This window comes from Opisthorchis viverrini, assembly GCF_000715545.1.
Source record: "Opisthorchis viverrini unplaced genomic scaffold opera_v5_177, whole genome shotgun sequence".
Classification (NCBI taxonomy): domain Eukaryota; kingdom Metazoa; phylum Platyhelminthes; class Trematoda; order Opisthorchiida; family Opisthorchiidae; genus Opisthorchis; species Opisthorchis viverrini.
This window is the reverse complement of record NW_008751830.1, coordinates 68063-87703: the sequence shown is the minus strand read 5'-3', so window position 1 is coordinate 87703 and position 19641 is coordinate 68063. Positions and strand designations below refer to the sequence as shown.

General features: G+C 40.8%; 1 protein-coding gene across 1 annotated transcript in view; it reads left to right on the top strand.

Moving 5' to 3' along the window:
- T265_14305 (hypothetical protein) overlaps positions 1–12534 on the top strand; it is a gene marked incomplete at both ends in the record, with an annotated part of 32353 nt that extends 19819 nt beyond the window's left edge. The window contains 6 exons of the mRNA XM_009173056.1: positions 545–704; positions 1791–1931; positions 4633–4753; positions 6151–6320; positions 9818–9912; positions 12234–12534. Of these exons, the coding sequence (XP_009171320.1) occupies positions 545–704; positions 1791–1931; positions 4633–4753; positions 6151–6320; positions 9818–9912; positions 12234–12368 (822 nt within the window). The remainder of the gene's footprint in view (positions 1–544; positions 705–1790; positions 1932–4632; positions 4754–6150; positions 6321–9817; positions 9913–12233) is intronic.
- Positions 12535–19641: the final 7107 nt, after the last annotated feature.

Genomic DNA, 19641 nt, shown 5'->3' with positions numbered 1-19641 from the left:
GATTATTGATATTCCAGCACACTAGCGCCTCAATAAATGCGGTACATCTGATAAAATCGCGACTTTTTTCAAATTACATTTGCGTACTAAGCGGAAGTTTTTTTAAACAGAACCTTATCAATCCTTCTGAATAAATTGCATACTTTAATCGTACACTACTGATGCCTATAAAGGATGATTCACAATGGGTTTCTCATTCGGCAAGCAACTTTTCTCCAAACTAAAGGTGACTGTATCGCCATTTCGGATAAATTTTCACATCTAGGTTTTAGTTTACTTTTAGCACTAAAAAACTGAAAGTTTTCAATTAACGCATTTAGACCAAGCAGTTTCACAAATTTGATGGTTTCTATGACGGTCAAGGAATCCAGCCAAAGTCAGTTAACTGTTAGACTAACTTTTTTCATATTCTGATTGAATTGCTACCTAGCGGTATAGCTAGATTATTGAGGACGCGCTTGAGTTTTAGTGCTCTTTGATATTTCACATTATAGCAAAATAAATTATGACTCACCTAATTCGAACCAACGATCTCTGCCTATAGATGCCACGGCACCACACCGGCCTAGGTGCTAACACATCGGTGGCAATCATCGGAAGGTGTTACGGCAATGAGACCCAACTTTCGCAGTGTGTCACCTATGCAGATCCAAACGGTGTTCCATGCAATTCCCCTCTAGCTGCTGCAGTGGAATGCACCAAAAGTGGGTTGGTTTGATGAGTTTCCAAATGTGATAGTCCCAAAAATCTTACCATGTAAAAAAGCTGCGCAAGATCGTTGCTTATTGCTTTGAATAGTAAGATATTGTTTGGAAGCATAAGAGCAAACAATTTATATGTAACATATAATCGGTACCGACCGACTATTCTATCCGTCAAGTTAAGAGTCCCGCGTGTTCTCTGGATGTTTTTATATTTTGTCACTTATATGTTGAAATATTTGTTGTATTAAGTTGTGCTTTTAAAAGTAAGACCAAATAGTGAGGTGTATGACGGTAGAGGATATATAAGAGCACTACATACCAACACCATTGAAATGGCATTTGAACTTTCAACTTGTGATTTAATCGTATATTGTATGAATTATTATTTATTATCATTCATTCATCATTTTTTATTATATAAATGTAATTAAACTTTCTGCCCGTTATATCAAAATTCGGACGCTCAGCGAGCAATATTGTACAAATGGTCATCAGTAGATGACCAAGAAAATAGGCATCACTTAGTTTGGGCTAGCGACCTATCAGTTGTACACTTTCATGAATATCTCAAGGCTGTTTTGTGACCGGGAATAAAAATACGGAGACAGAAAGCGCGCACCATAAACTTGAGGTGGTCGGTATCATCACAGACACTAAGTTAGTACAAACTCTTTGTGCTTATTATTTAATGGTTGTTTCATTTGTTTTCAATGGAAGCTAGTTTTTTGTAACTTGAGGAGATTTGGGAAATGTCCCTGTGGAATTCGAAGTGTGGGCCTGGTCAATCCATACTGATTAGGAATCATCCGCAACGCATCTCCCATAAACTCGCAGAAAAATTACAACTCCAAAGAGCGTCTGCTAAAACTGTGAATAACTCGCAAACTCTTAATGAGTCCCAACTTTGCTGAAACCGCCACACACTTCCTCTTGGCTTTTCGATATAGGTTGGTTTCATCTACAGGAGAGAACCTCTGCTGAAAACGCTTCTTCCATTAATACTCCTTACACACTTAGGCAATACCTCACCGTTTTTTTGCAATTTTTTCAATGCCTTTTTGACCATCGTCTCATCAATATTTTTAGACCTCCCAGACTTGGTTCCTGACCGATACAGTCTAGAAAGTTCAGCCTACTTGCAAAAGATGAGTTTGTGGTTACTGGAGTGTGCGCTTGAAGAAAACTGCTTGCCGGACACAGTCTACCGAATCATTGACAGAAACCCTAGTAAGTTTATTGAATTTGTCTGTCTTACAATAATGAAATTTTACGGGTGCTTTTACTCGATGAGATTCATTAGACGCAGAATTTTACACCTGTTTCCTCCACTGTTTTTTCGAAAAAAAACTAGGATGCTCTCCCCATGCCAAAAGAATTTTAACCTGGATTGATAGTTGTTTTTTATCATCTGGTCAACTACATTACTGATGAATCATTGTTGACAAGGAAGCATGAGGTAGCATCTCAGTGCAAATCTATCCACACACATTACTTTTGTCAAAGTCTCAAATTTCCCGAAGTCACAAAACATAACTGCAAATTTTGAATACTTGTTAACAAAAACCGATAGTTTTGTGAGTGCTGATCTCATAGACTGAAGTTCTTACGAAACCCACTGTTAACTGATGTTTTTGTATAGAGACAACCTGTTAACGGGAAACGTACTGAAAATCCTACCCTACTAGTTTTTAAAGTGAAATATGAGCGGTAACTGCATTTTGTGGGCACAGCTTAGTTTTAAAAAGGCATATAAACGTTTTGACAGGGATGGATAAAACTCTGTGACTGTAAATTATTTGACGTGCACCATTACGATCGTCCCTCCGATGATAAGGACAAATGTACTCAGAAAGGTTGCCCCCTCCGGAAATGAGCTGTTGATTCGATTAGTGAAGGAGTTGATATCTTTGTAGGGGGAGATGATCCCTTTAGATCTGGATAATAATGTAAGTAGATGTACATGTCACCAGTGACTTTTACCTCTCTGATCGCCTACTAACAAAACGGTTATAGCCATCTTCTTCAAGCACTATAATTGAAAGGTGCTGAATTTTGCGTATTCCACTTCCAAAAACGCAGAGCAACGGGATGAAAGTGCTTTTATAACGGCACTATTCAGCTATACACAGCTGCTTTGCTCATCCGGGTAACAACGGCAGTACAAGAAACAATTAAACAGTTAAGACCGCCCATTCGCGTAGGAAGAAGGAATGGTTTGCAGTCTCTTTATGGAAAGATCAACAAAACGACCTGCTTGAACATGTAATGGCGGGCTCAATTTTACTCGAGAACAGCTGCTGACACACCAGATGGGTACATAATATACGTCACTCAGCATTTTTTCTTTGCACAAACAGAACACTTATTGCTTCATGCACGATTCAGTGTCGCCTCTTAACAAGAGAATCAAAGCATAATGAACACCCAGTAATAATTTTTTTCGTAATATTTTGAAAAACGTTTGGTAAATCCTCGTAGTGAATGAGTTGTCCATAGTAATTTTTAAGTAGTAAGTAGTTTCGGTCGCCTCTCACGAAAATGTAGCTGCCACAAAAATGTGAAAATTCTAGATAGACAATGAAGAAACTAGAATGTCAGCGGAAAGGGAAGTGGTTGTTGACCGCGTTTCAGCACCCAAATGGCAACTGCCAATGCAGCCGTCAGTCTAGCTAGTAAAATGAAAGATGCTTGGAGTTAATTGTACAAATTCGTTAAGACAGTAATTCTTACCATTTAAGGCACTTTAGTGTAATCGAGATCATCTAGATTAACTGGGATCTGTAGTGATGAACATAGTGTTGAGGTGCTTTCAACCTGTGTATGCCCGATTGGAAGCAACCGTTTTGAATGCAAATACGGGCGCTTCGAAAGGCGGATCCATAACCAAGTCTATGCTATCTGCAGGAACAAGCTTCCAGTGTTTTGTCGTGCAGAGTCAATTTTTGGAGTAACTTTAACATAGAAAAATCCTTCAATATCGTAAGCACATTGGATTCAATCTCCAGAAGGGTTAATGTGACCAACCAGGTAGCATCACACTATTTTCCTTGCTAGATTTTGTGTGCGTATTTCCTGAATTGATCAGTTCTAAGGAAATTCCACGGTAGTTTACAGTATGATGTCGTTTGATTACTTGCGAGTAAGCATGAAATCTTGCATGAATTGTCACTTTGTACTTAAATTGTAAGAAGTATCGTGAATTCGTCCCATTTGCAATGAGCAACATTGATACCAAACATCCCATTAGTCTCCACTACGAGTCCTTACAGGCAACGGTGGCTGACCGATGATGTGACGTACACGCATTAGCGCAACGCAGCCCTGACCATGCGGATCACGTACGTAATTTTTCAACGACTGATGACTTTAGTAATCAGCTCTCAAGTGAAATTTAGAAAGTGGTTTGACTCCGGAACGCTTACTCATACACTATTAGTAGTGAGAAGACTAAACAGCCAAACCACATGTGAAAGTCCATCCTTCTGTAGTAAGAATGGGGAATTTCTATTGGTACTGGTAATAAGACCATGCTTAGTGAACTAGTATAATCGTTCAAAAACACGAATTATTCCAAGTTTCAATTCGTTCACTAGAGCTATTTTACAAAGTCTTATCGCCGAAGCAGTCGCTAAGATTTATGATGAAAATTTCTCATCAAAAAAGCTGGCTGTACGACACGAACAACATGAGGCCCCGAAAACTGATATACACTCGGTTCGATTTATTGGAACTCCTGATTTCAAACGCCATGCTTTATCAACTCGAAACATGGCTTGCATCAAAGAATTCGTTGTCCCATACAGAACGTCACAATGAACGTAGGAGAATACTGAATAATACTGCGAAAATATTTTCTAACAGCGATTAAACTTCCAAGTTTGTTCGTTTAGACTCAGAGTCTCCCCTCTTTTTTCCGTTTTACCCAAAGCGAGCTATGCTTGGATGACAAGGACATTATTGAGGTTTTCTTCTATCATTGAAAATATTGGTACGGACGTGTTCAGGCCACTTGAGAAACCCGACAACTGGGAGTGGCATGCATGTCACATGTGAGTTCAAAGTCAATGGTGTTCTTCTATTACCGTTGTGTAAATTCGCAAACGGCATATTGCTACATTAGTTCAGTGGCAAAACCACGACATCTGCCGGTTTATGTGGCAATTCGGTCTTGAACAGAAAAAAATGTCCCTGGCTAGGATTGAGAAAACGTACTTCTCTTTTCCCAACTTGTCAGCAGCAAAGAACAACTACTTGATAAACAAATGACTACTTGTTCTGTTCATGGATAAAATCCTACTGCGTCTTCTTTCGTAGCTTGCTAACTGCGATGATTTTTTGAAAGCGGTCTGACTTAAGATGCTCCAGTTGTTTGCACAATTCAATTGAGTTTCCGTCTGCCAAATAATAAAAGAACAAATCGGAGTCGCCCACGGAACTCCATCAGATTTTCTTTTTCAGGAGGGTTGTTTTGCCATTTGTAAACAGCTTTAAAAATTCCAGCTGGTTCAAAGCTAGATTTTTTTACTTTGGAGCATTTTCCGACTACCGATGCGTTACTTGTCATATTTTTCACACCCATTTTTATGAAATACTTTCATCTGTCGACATTCTTGCACTACAGACTACTTAAGATTTCAGTTGTGCTTCGATACACTCAAGAGTGGTTTGTGGACTGCCCACCCAAACTGGACACCGAAGAATTTACTGTGGAAAAGGACTGAATGGGTACTGATATAGATAGCGCTAAAATAATTAACACACTGTTTACCATTCGTTCCCCTAGCACCGCACAGTGTACGCCGCATGCACATTTCCCGCATCTCTTACAAAAACATAAGTGTATCTTAGCAGGCCGTTATACACGCATTGCCTCAATAAGTCCAGTCTACATTACAGTCACATGGAAACCTAGAAGCTTCCATTCTGGCCAGAATCTTTGTTCAAAATAAAACCATTGATTGGAATCAGATTCAGAAGGAGCGTTTTGGATTTAAAGAGCATCTGAATTTCATTCCAACACTTCACAAATTCGGAAATGAATAAATAGAAATAGGCGAAAAGGATCATAGAGACCAATTTCGAACATGGACCAAACATGGACTCCTGTCCGATGTACGAGCTCAGATGTACTTCTTACGAAAAGAAAAGCAATTCTTACTTGAGGTGCGTTATGGTTTGTAATACGGGAGAATCAAGCCGCAACTGTCCGGATTCTTTAGTTGAACCAGACAACAAGTTTAGCAGGTGAGTTTTCATAATTTCAGATCTTCCCAGCAGTGCAACAAATTACCAGGTCCCTTGACCGGCCAGGTTCCAAACGTTTGCTTAGAAAGGGTAGGCAAGATTCTCACAAGATAACTATGAGGTTCATAAGCTTAAGTCAGTGAGGTTATTCCACCATGTTTATCTGAGTTGTTCAAACTAACTTTTTTGCATTTGCTATCAGGCATTATCACAGTATGAAGATTTTTTCACGCTATGAAGTCGTTGACCCAGAAAAACGTCTGGTTGCAGTTGGTTTGAAGGCCAGCTTCTGTTTGGAAGATAATATATGCAGGTCTGGCGTTATACCACATTTTAGATGCAGCAACGTGGTTGACAGCAAGGGGACGCAAGGTTAGTTAATTTTCTGTGTGAATATAAACAACAAACTGTCGACGTGATACACAAGAAGGACTAACACCGGTCTACTGTGTTAGAACAGAAAAACAGGTTGCGTTGTTTGTGCAATAACACTCGTTTAGGATTTTTTCACGCTTTATTTTTCCCATTCTAATCAAATTTCGGATTTATATTCATACTCGGAACTTGGAGACATCACGAATGTTACCTCAAATCTGAGTCAATAATCATTACCTTCTCGGAAGAAAGTTTCGTAAGATACTTTGAATATCCTCCTGGAAAGTGGTCCCAAGCAAAACTTGGCAGCAAAGCGTTAGGAAAATTCCTCATTAGGAGCAATTGGCGTCATCTTCTGTTTGGAGTCAAACTAATAATAAATTTACGCAGCCTGTCTTTGCCAAAAGATGACTTTCCACTAATAACAGGAATGTTATGAATTTTCTCTAGAGGAAAATGTCGGTAGCTCAGGTAGCGTAGATAGTTTTTGGCTTGTTCGCTGAGCTAGACAACAAATTGCTCAGATCAGCGAACAAGCCAGCGACCATGTTATGGGTTGGGTTCCTCGTAAGGTTCCATGAGACACGTTCTAATGGTTACAAACAAGGATGTTACGGTTGTGCACTTTTGAGGAATTCCGCTACGACCGTTTTTACCTCATCCCACGTTAGCCCTCTTGGGGCTTCATAATAAACCATCCTGATTCGTGTCACATGATATGCCTTGGATAGTAAATAGACCTCTGAAGAAAGCCCTCTAGAGGAATCGGTAGCTCAGGTAGCGTAGATAGTTTTTGGCTTGTTCGCTGAGCTAGACAACAAATTGCTCAGATCAGCGAACAAGCCAGCGACCATGTTATGGGTTGGGTTCCTCGTAAGGTTCCATGAGACACGTTCTAATGGTTACAAACAAGGATGTTACGGTTGTGCACTTTTGAGGAATTCCGCTACGACCGTTTTTACCTCATCCCACGTTAGCCCTCTTGGGGCTTCATAATAAACCATCCTGATTCGTGTCACATGATATGCCTTGGATAGTAAATAGACCTCTGAAGAAAGCCCAAGTCCCAAAGCGAAGAACGTCCAAAGGATGACGATTTCCGTACGGACCACAGCAGATTTTCTTGCCGCCCACTATTTGTTCTAAAATCTATTCCCAAAAAGAGCTGGCTTTATTTGGAGCAGAAGTACCTTTGGAGGTGTGTCCCACAGTGAAAACATAAGACTTATAGCTTCACTCGCATACTGAGATTAAGGAAGCTACATCCCATCTACCATTCAGATTATGAGCAACACTTACTTCAACTTAATTGTTCTTATAAGTTTATGGTACAAGATTCAAGCGACAAACATTATATATCAAGGGCCATTTATTGCCGAAATTTCGCACATTGACCATTTTACTCCAATGAAATTGTTATGGTTAGTTTGATTGTCATAAGTAAGCGACTGGCATTTTACGTATCCCCAGTCAGCCGCTCCAAAACCCGACAAACCCTTGCCTTTGCGTCAGTGTGAAATTGGTGTGGTTCTAGTCGTGTCCATTATTCTCACTCTCCATAGCCAAAAGACTTTTGTACTTTGATCGTAAAAATGATAGAACAGCACAAGATTACCTATATATTATGTTTTCAGATGTTTGCACGAGATAGATGAGATAAATGCTGTCGTCCTGAAAAAAATATTGGTACCTGAAAAAGATAGCGAATGACGCTGTAGCAACAAAATTTAAGGATCACGTTCTGCGTAGGCTTTCAAATGAAAGTACTTTGTAATGAAACTCCTACAAAGACACGCCCTATATCTTTAGTCACAGCTTTAAAACTTTCATGCTTTGGTGAATATGGGAACATTACCGAAACAATCGGATTTCAGTTTGAATTGTTTGATAAGTAAAGTAATATCAGCCTTATTTCGTGAAACCGTAGCTTCTGGTGATTGTTTTCAAAAGCTTTCACATGGAAATTCCTCCTCTTTAACGAGTCCCTACAACGCGCGACTAAACTAAAAAGAGATTGTTACTTTGACTTGCATTCAGAATAAAGATGTGCGCACAAAGTTTGACGGATATTAACTTCGTATTTAGATATTTATCAAGTAAGGCAATCGCTATGTTGCCTTGGGCCACCATTACCTTCTATACATCTATTCTTATTGGCTAAATACTATCAATATAAACAGCACTTAAACTACCATCGACCTACTTGTAGTCTCAGCTACTTTCTGACATTTTTGTGGACCAAACAAACAAATTTACTCTAAACTGTTTGACTGATCTCTCAGAAAAGTCAGTTTTTTCCGCCTAAGGACTAAGTCCACAGGCCACTGTGATACCTGCAGAAACCAGGAAAATTACAACGAAGCAACAATACAACATAATTTGCAATAAAAGGAAGATTCACTCTCTATATGTGGATCGTCAAATGTCTGAGTGATAAGCAAAGAAAGTCTACTGTGAAAAACCAGCATGTCAAAACGGAAATGTACAGCCAGTAAGAGTAGAAGGATTTGATTCATACATTTTAACCTAAGGACCGGATAAAATCTTCAACCCTGCCGTCAAATGTATATTCAGCACTAGCTGCATAGATTTAAAGGTCCCGCCAGGCTTGGTGGGTAGAGCTCATGAAGCGCTTCTTTTTTAATGAATGTCAAAAGGTCGTATGCGCAACTCGAATTCGGAGCTTACCCCGTAGTGGCATCTTGAGCACGGAAGCTGTTTGCTGATCAAGTGCATTTGCTAACTGCGACCTCGTAGCTACTTAAGTCCGGAAAATAATGCAACCCACTCCTGAGTCCTTTAGGTCTGCTTCTGTATGGAAGCTACGTTGATATCATGACACTGTTTGCCCAAACGCGAAGGTTGTGTCAGACATTAGTACGTTGTTCAATGTGGTCAAAAGCGACTTACTTGTCCTGCTCCTGCGACACGCTCGTGGACGATTTAATCAGTCATACGTTGCTCCACAGCACACTTCTCATAATACTGTGTGAAGCTGTTGAACAGCAACCACCGCTTTGAACGCTTTGGGTCTCGTTGGCCAGACACGGACCATAAATTTTCAGTAGACAACGCCTGGTTCAGTCTAAATCGCTTCTGTTATCTAAGGGCAACATCAAGATAAGATCAACACAGCCAAACTGACTGATCTAACTTCAGTTTTTTCTATTACTTAACCATATTTGTGAGTACACAAAAAATGTGACATGGGACAAACTCATTAGGATCTTGTCTACTCATAGCCTGTAAAAACTCCAGGTGTACTCTCGAAAAATATCCAACTTTGTATCCCTATGTTATTCACCAAAGATAACGTGAAGCCAATCATCTCAACAACCACAAAGTATAGTAATTGTGAGGGTAAAGACTGTGAGTAGGCTTACTAGGTTATAGAGAACACCTAAAACGCGACTAAAACTCGATTTAAATGCTAATCATCAAGTTATTTTGAGACTTTTGATAGTAAAGCTGGAACATATTCAACGCATTTTTAGGCATCTCACCTGGATGTAAAGATATGTATCTTCACGACTACGACTGCCAGTGGGTAGATGTAACTGACATTGCACCGGGCAGATACACTTTCCAGGTAAGCTGAATGATGATATACAACACTTGATCTCATTCGCTCGTTGACAAAACCTATTTAAAACCGTAAAGTAAGCCAACTAGGCAGGGACGCTATAATATTTTTTTAGTATAAAATGACTTAGTATTCTCCTGTATACACAGAGCTTGAAACAAGGACCTCAAGGTCAGGTGACGCGTAACTGTGCGTGAGGATGTTTACTGTTCTGGTCCCTAAACTATCGGTGACTATCAATGATCTCCTTGTAACCTCGCTGAATTTTGTGGAACAAGCCGCATTGGCGTGAGGATAATTTCTCATGCTCAGGTCTCCACAACACGTTGTATCTCATCATTTGATTTTTCTAAACAGACCTGATTCCAGAATATGCCTACAGGTATATAAAAGCATGGTACCAGTCAGCGATGATAGGTAGTGTCAAAAGGAGATTAAACGACTCTGTACATTAGCTTATGTCCGACTAACAGTCAAGCGAGCAGGTCTCGGAACACTTGATTCGGTTATACCGGCTAATCTTATCCCAAAGGGGTGAGCTGGTTGGCGAGACTGACAGTGTAAATACCACAGACAGATCTGAGTCTATCGAGTGTATGTTGTATTAAACTAACAAACATGTCAGAGGAGTGGTCTAATTACGTTCAGATTAAGATCCGTAAAATTATTCCATTTCATTTCATTTGTCGAACTAAAGTGCATTTAGAAATTTGATTTTTTTACACTATTGTGATCCTTTAAATGCAGAATGCAAATAGTGGCTCAGTAATAAGGTCCCCTTGATGACATTGCTTATACACTTGTAACCCGGTGAAGATTACGCAGTCCGATAAGATATAGTTAATGACGTGGTTGTACTGCGTAAGAGTACAATAACGTAACCACAGTTTTGCCCAGGTTGGTCATTCGAAAAGTATTTGTTTGGCTCGGTGATGAGCACGTAAGAAGTAGTTTCGTTTCAGATGAATGAAAAATTCATGTAGATAGACCTCGGTGCCTCTGAAGTTTGCCAGAAAATATATATATATATATATATATCATGGCAACGCTGCCAAACGACACTCGAATACGAGATTATGGAAGTATCGTTCGTTTGCCACCAGAATCTTAGACGTAACTTTCAAAAATTGCCTGGTAATTCGCGGAAAATCTAGCTTTCCATAAGGATGTTCAGACTTCTTGTGCAATAACCTCACAGTAGTGCATCCTCTTAACATAAACTTCCCTCTCTTGCCAAGTGCCTTCACTCCAGTGGTTACTGAAATCTCTGTTTTTGCCTAGATGTCACACCTGGCAGCTTCTTGTACCATTTAGTTCCGTAAACACATGTTGCACATGCACTATTACCATTAAATTTGAAGCTTATCTCGACAGCTGGCTCGCAAAAAGTGTCTGCATGTTCACAACCGGTCTTGTTTCCTTGAGTCTGCATCGCCGACGAGGACTTTCTCGCGACACCAAAGTCGGCTCCACACAATCCGCTCAAGGTAGTCCAATAAAACTGAGACACCTGGTGGTTCAGGCACTATTAGTCCAAATAAATGATTTGGATACCAGCCGTTTGTTGATGAAATACCTTCAAAAATTTCCGAGTAGTGAAGGAACTGTATTGAAGATTTGCTTAAAGGCACTTCACTAAGATAACCATATCATTTTTCTGAATCACCAATGCGTTTTCACGCTCCTCAATGCTGTAGCTAGCTTGTACAATAACACCAAGGCAATAAGAAACAAAAAACTGTATTTTGGTGGGGCGATGAAATGTTTGGGCAATGCACAGTGTAAAAGGCATTTTAAAAATTTCAAACATCAGAAATTTACAGAATCAGCCATTTTGTAAACGCGGGCTGGGGCGCATGGAGTGAGTGGACATCAGATAATATGCCTCCTGGTGAAAACTCGTAAACATGTGGAATAGGATGTGCCTACCATAATGCTGTTTATTACTCGGATTTCTGCCACAAGGTCTCCACTCAAATCATGTCATCCAGAAATTAATGCACTGGAGATGTTCATAGGCTTAGAGAACACTAGATAACACCCAGTTTAGGCGCATAATGTAAATCCACCTAGCGGGATGATCAAAAGTGGCCTCCCTCGCGCGTCCTATCCTTGGAAGTAATAGTACAACATGATGTACATCTCCCGGCGTAGAATTTCAGTCGGCAAAATGTCCACCCAACAAGAACAATTATTACAAACGCGCGCTAATTATCGGAGTAAGGTAATGCGACGATATATTCTAGATTGACTTTTGAATTGTTGTTTACGCATACACATGAGACACTAAAGTTTTTACCGATTTGTGTTTTATTTCTTTTTTTCAGGTTTCCTTTAATCCTGACTTTCTAGTTCCAGAGTCGAACTACTTTAACAACGCCCTCACTTGTGAACTCACACACATGGGCCATCAAGCAGTGCTGCGACAATGTCGACATGTTCACCCCAACGACCTTATTTAAATGCTTGATTACACTTGTCATTTAACTGGAAAAATGATTCTCCCGCACTGACTATTTTGAAATTTGCCATATCTCTCTGTTATCTGTATCTATAGAATTTGCTTTCCATTTTATGTGCGATCAGCTGTCACTGATGCAAAAAACTAGACGTATTGAAGGAGAATCTGAAGAGTTCGTAGACAACACAAATGCGATTGACAGGAGTCACCAGCTCTTCTGAAAAAACTACACAGGGATAAAAAGCACTTGAAACAGATTTCGGTCGGGCTGCTTAGTGGGGTTAATCCAAATACAATGCCCATAATAATCAAGGCCCAACCTGAGCTATCACCAAAAGAAAACACCTTCTAGCATTCGTTTTTGACCTTTATTTAATGATAATAATACTGTCAGCAATTCTGTGAACGTTCAGACACATCAGAGGGGCGAACATCCCTGCGGCCTTACCACACAAAATGACGTCCAAACCATTTCAATAATTGCCGGAAGCACTTACTTGCACCTTGTCTATTTTCATTGGCTCCATCAGCCTAATGTCGTTTTTGGCATCGTTGCTGTCGCTTGTGCTCACCCATTCCCACGTGGTTAAAGAAACGAGCGAAAGCTGCCACCTTATTACCATCTCAAAAATTTGGGTTTATGGTCATGAGTATTTCCTAATACAGTCCTTAATACGATCTGATGAGCTGAACTGTGAACAAACATAAGGGGAGGTGTGTAGGGTGTCTTACTGATTGAGACGGTATGGACTGTTAGTACCAAGAACAAGCAGACAAATGGAGACCACTTCAATTGAATAAAGAGGCTTGCACACGGGCCAGCATTAGTATCAAAAATCTGAAAGTGCACCGGTTTAGCACCAGATTTTCAAGCCAAGTAACGAATTTTTATCCGTCCCTCTGTCCCCCAAATCAATAATACTGCAGTTTTGGGAGTGGCAGCCCCAGGTACCCCCTAACATTGGTAGCCACTTGAAAAAGCAATTTTAGACATGGTCGTTGCGCTACAGAACATACCTCGCGCACATTACTAACTCTCTTATAGTGTTCCTTTACAAACTGTTCAGTGAGCGCATACACCATCTCTATAGTATGAATGGGCTGTTGGAGTGGTAGGCATGCTTTTTTGCACGACCGCTGACGTTCCTCATACCACGCAGTGTGACGCAGTACATCTGAGTTCTAACAGAATCTGTGGGTCTTTAAGGCAATCTAAAGGAAGTCAGTTATGCAGAATTGTCTGGATGCGTCCTACAGTGGAGTTTTGCGAGGGTTGTCCGAGGGATCCTGTGACTAAAAGATACAAATGCCATTTGCAACTACGTGCTTTTGGTTGACCTTCAGCGTACGAAGTAGCACAGCATAACGTCAGAGCCAAGCAGGATACGGGCCACTCTTATCTGCACCACCGTTGTATTTTTCACGAGAGAGGTAGTCTAGTACTGCTTAGTCAGCATCTTCCAGAACAGCTTAAAGAGTTTATGATGTGCCTGAATCCATAGGTAACCGGACAACTTTTACACGTGTCAGTTGTAGTCAATAAGGTGTGTAGCATACACCTACATACCATCGATTGGTTTTTTATAAACGTCCGGAAAATCAAGCTTTTGAGCTCTGGTGATGCACGTGGTTGTTGTGCGCCAAGCCCAGTACTAAAAATAACACGCCCACACTTGTGACTTTTGGTTAAGACAATTGTCACATCGTGTGAAAAATGGTAGTCCATCTATCACGAACTCAGTTAATTTAACCAGTCTAGCATCTCCCGCAGCAATGAAATATGGTCTGAATCATTATTGTCATTCCAAACCCGTCGGATACAAACTACTGCACTTCAAACGACCGTCTTCCCTATTTGACAATGCGTCATCACCAGCAAAAATTTATTCACCTTACCGTTAATAATGGGACAGCACGAGGTGGTAGCAAGGTGGTAGCTATACCTTCTTAGCTACCGAACTTATCTTGCTACCTGTCAATAAAAAGGTTTCCAGCGTACTAACGCTTTTTGATTCCTCAAAATGTGTTTTGTTTCTGGGGTTGCATCGATTGTACAGTCATGCATGCCACAAAATGACGATCATTTTCTGTTTGTCCGTTGCGCCTAACAGCACCATATGACCATCTTTAAAATAAGCGATTAGCGGCTTCTCGAAATCTCAGAAGATAAAGAGCCGCGAAGCAACCAAATTCCTTTATTTATGCAAGCCCTTAAGTAATCAATTTGGTTCATTTCACACAAACCTGAACATTAGTAGTAGAGACCAATGACTCAGTATATAAGCACGTGTGCAGAGAAATGTTATGTAGTTCTGGGAAGATCCCTGTTTCGGGTTCTAGAGAAAGCTACACGTGCTGTAAGTAATGTGCGTTCTGAATGCTAGTCGTTGAAAATGAACCAAAAAAATTCCCTAGAAGCTTGGTATTTGCATGTCGAGGCTTTCATACCTGTCAGATTCAGTTCGACATTCCATATCAATCTCTTCTCGCTGACCTCAGTTTGCCCAAACTGCAGAAATTGAAATATGCTTCCTTACAAGTACCTGTGGTTTCCTTCGACAAAAACAAAGGCAAAACTGTCCAATGCCTCCGCCTGCAGCTTTTACCATTATAGTAAACTTCTGACGAAAAATTATCAAGCTTGGCGTTCATGTTCAGAGGCCGCATAAAGACGTATTACCGACCAATTATATGACCCACAGAAACATATTCACAGATGACCTTTTTTACTGGAGCATTGTTGGCCACATAAATAAGGTATGCTCAAAGTAGTGACAAGTTGAAAGGCAATGTCGTTCATCAACTAGCAGTGTAAGTCAAGATGGTAGTAAGCACCAAATTTTCTCCTGCTCGAATTTGCATTCAAAGTATTCATCACGCTTGTTGTTTTGTGTTACTGGCTTGCAAGAAGGCGACATTCACTATTCATTGCCCTTAGATTAATGACACGATTCGAGCACCATCGTAACCCGCGACGTAATAAAGAGTTGAGTTTCCCTCCCATTGCTTCGTATAGGGGGTATCTGGTTCAGTGGGTGTTTCACAGTAAATGAGAACTCCGGAGTTGAAATATGGATTGTACCGTTTGCCCTCGCAGATTTGCGCTCAATTTTCATGGATAGTGCAAACCATCCTGTGTACGTTGTTTCTGTCGTGCCCTACTCAGAGAATATCATATTGTTGAAGTGTAGTGTCTGTAATCCGTTGTCACATTTACCATTCTTCCTGAACTTAAACCACACTTTGTAACTGTCGCACATATTGTATCGTGACGTTTGTTTCAATGTTACGAATACACAATTTTCCGATGGGACCTGCTGACTTCTTGCTGAACGAGTGCATTTACGCTCCGTCAAATTGTTTGTTGACTGCTGAACCAGTGGGACGAAATCTCTGTGTTTGTGTCAACTGTTGAACGTCACAATAAATACCTGTGACAATTTTAGCTGTGAATAATTTTCCTACCGTGGAATATATCACTCATGCGGAACCATCTGTGGGAAATTTCGACAAGTGAATATTTCCTTGCACAGCCAGTTACTGCATTTGGATCGGTGTAGTGGACTACTGGATCTAATGTAAACGTTGACCAAGTAAAGAAACCAAAACCAAGGCAAAGGGGACCAGCCTATCGGTAAAATTCAACGCGTAGTGCTCTGCATCTCGGTGAGCACTCTTGATGAACAAAGGGTGGCAAATAATATTGATCCACTGTTTGCTAGTGTATACGGGGAAATCTACGACCAAAAGCCAACCGAACTGACCGGCTCAAAACGCAGGAATGCACATCACGTTTTTTACCCACTCATGATCCCGCCTTCTCTAGCAATCCTCATTGTTATCAACCTGGTTCCTTTCATTGAGGCACTGTGGGTTCAGACCCAATTTCTTTTAGACTTCGTGGAAATTGGCTTCCCTGTTAGGCTTACGACAACTTATACAAATAAAGGAACAACCCATCTCACGTTACAACCTTACGCCTCTTTTTGGTGGTGCAGTTAGAGCAACAGCACATGACTGCTTCAGCGTTCCTCTCGGAGAGGAACGCCCATTGATCTCACAGTTCTCTCATCTGCGAGGCCTCTGTGAATGGAATAAAACTTTTCGTGTCAAAAACGTTCCATTTTGTTGCGTACTTATTCAAAGCTAACGCCAACTAATCTATATTCACATTTTTGAAGCTCACCGAATTTCGCTGTCCTGGATGCAACTAAACCTTCGGCTAAAATCGTCTGGTGGAACAATGTCCTAGCATCGCTGATACCGTGGGATGGCTTTATGGGGCTCATACTCTGAACTCAATTACCTGTCTCCTCCAGTGTATCAGGGACACGTCGCAAATTTAATTGCGTTGTGCGAATACTGAGCGCCGTCGGAGAGACCCGCGTGAGCTACAAAGAAGGATTGGCCGCTCAGTATTCGCAACATGAAATTGATTTCTTGTAAGCTATGACATTTTCATGGTTACCTATTTATTGTGAATAATGCCTATGCATAATGCATACCTACATGCATTACGCAACTTATCTACAAACGTGCTTTGTTTTAGTGCGCGAATCTCCAAGGTCAATATACACCATCGACTGTGAATACGTTGTCTGATGTAATAAGAAATCGCGAGTTGAATAAAAGTATGCCTCACTTACAGTGGACTTTCAGACAGTTTCACGGCTGAACCAATTCCCTGTACATTCTATGCGCTATATTTGGCTACTATGGATTTAAAATATGCGGAGGTGTCGTTCTTTAAAACAATTTTGCTGGAGGATTGCTGTTACCCGTTAAAATTGCGTAAGCCGCGTTCATTGTTGGCGAGAAATCGTGCAAATTTGTTATTATTATTATTGTTATTATTTGTTGTTGTTGTTCTATCATAGCTTGCAAAGTATGCAAGGATGACTATGACGTTGCTCAACAGGCCACATGGAACCCAAGTCGATCATAGCGGACAAATGAGCTAACCTAGCTGACTCACACAACGAACTTGCGTCTGGGGGTCCAGGATGCCTAATCACCCATTCGTAAAGCAAACCACGGTTGGTGCCTCGGTTTGTGCCATTACCGCATATACATCCTTCACGCAATGATTTGGGGCCTTCTCAGATGCCGCGAGGAATGAAAAGTAAGCAGCTTCAAATTTCTCAACAAACGTGTGCGAAGTTACTTGTGATGCCGTAGCAAACCAAGTTCAAAGTCAAATTTACATCAGAAATTTCGACAATGCCAGACTATATGCCACCCACAAGCTGGGGATAAACCTCATAATTAGCATTATTGTTGTTTTTGTAAAAAAACGCAAAAAATGCAGGAAGCTGAGGGAGATTTTTATCTGAGCACATAAGCAACAAAATTCAACATTTGGCGTAATCTTTTGCATGAAAAAAGCAAAGCGTGTCCCAGGCACTCCTCTCGGAAATGACGTCTATGGTAGTCCCCAAAACTAATACTACAGGAAAATTGGAACCCCAGCAAGCAATCTGTAACATTCGAAGCTACCGAGAACTGAAGAACTGCTAGTTGAACTTTTGAGAACAGATCACTATAATGAATCCTCCCAGGAAAAAAGCGAAGATGCACAAACCGTTTATGCTTCATGTTTATATCTAAACAAAGCTCAATAATGTTCTTTTGAATGTAGGTCTCCACCTTCCTGTTGCGCATGAGTCTACGACTAGGCTTTACAGACGACAAACAATCCTAGGATTGTGATGCATTTCAGGTAGTTGTAGTTGTGAGAACAGGAGTCACTTTGTGTACAGAGTGGAGAGAAAAGTCTACGTGTCGATCGGAAGACGCATGGTAAAAGCTCACGTACCACAGATTTGGAAAGTGCCAAAAGACCATGAGAAATTAATTAAAATGGAACGAAATATGTAAAAACCTTACAAACAATTTTCAATACTTCGTTAGGATAAGTTTGCCTTGAAGAGACATTTCTTGTTGATGATAAATTTCAGCGCGATTCCTTCCGAATCAGAATAACTTGAATTGAGAATGACGGAGCCAACATCGCGTGAGTAGGTGAGGCACCAAAGCACAGTTCGGCATGCGTCCCTTGCTGCCCCACATCCATAGAATGATTAACAGTTTTAATGCAAAGTAAGGAAAAGAGTATATACCGAAGCGATTTAGTGCTAGTCTACAATAATCATTCCGGAGTATCTACACCTCAAGGCACTCGTTCAAAATCTTGCGTGAAAACTGAGGAACGGTGTCGCTGAAGTCGACCGGCAGCCATGTCCTTCATTGATCGACCTAACTATGAATAGATTGATAAGGCGGTTCTATCCCGAACTTTTGCGATAGCTTCCAATCACTAACACCAGGTTACTAGCGCTCTGGTTCCGGGAGGTCAGTTGTCAAGCACCCTAACATGTCCCATTTTCTTCACTCGCAGAGGTCATTCCTCAAAGCCGCACAGCGAAACACCTAGTACTGTAGCTTGACACACGGATGTGCCACCTTAATTTCATTAGTGTCTCTAACTAGCACATACAATCCAACTGTTACAGATAAGCGCGTTCACGGATTCACGGAGTGCTACACAGAATCGGGGTTTTTGCCCAAGTTTCCCAGGCCAGTTTTGTTCTTGTCAGTCTTGTCACACTACAAAACGGCTCTATGCTGTGTCAAAGATGTCGAAAGAACCCACAACCTAAAATATTCCATTTTGATTGGTAATTGCAACATAGTTCTCACCTTGCAGCGGTCAATGCGATTGTATTTCGATTTTGATGCTCGTATGCCAAAACGCCAGAAGGCCGGTTGGTGGAATGTGCCATCATCCGGTGAATCAAGCAAATAACAACTGTCTACCTTCCAAATCTCTTACGTGCCATTGTGGTAGGTGGTGCGTGTCTAATACTTGTGTACAGAGAGAACTTCAAAATGGCACGTTCCTGATCATTGATGTGATACAAACCCTTTCAAACGTCTTTTTTAATTTCCAAGATGCTTATTGGTCACCTTTAAAGCAAAGCGACAAGCGCTGTGCATTAGTGACTCAGGCGAGGAGCATGTACAGCCAATGGGCATCTAGATGTGAAACAAAGCCATAGCCGGTTACCGGTGGGATTCCCGTATTATAACTAAATGTAAATGGTTATCGTCCGGAGAATGACCTATTCAGTCACGTTACGAAAGCGAGCTATGTGTTGTGTTGTACCACCTGTAATTGGAAATATTGTGCAACTAACTTGATCGCCTTTTAATGGAGCCCGCTTGCTACCTATTGGCTTGGTATGCTGTGAAAATTAGAATAGTGGTAGGTATCT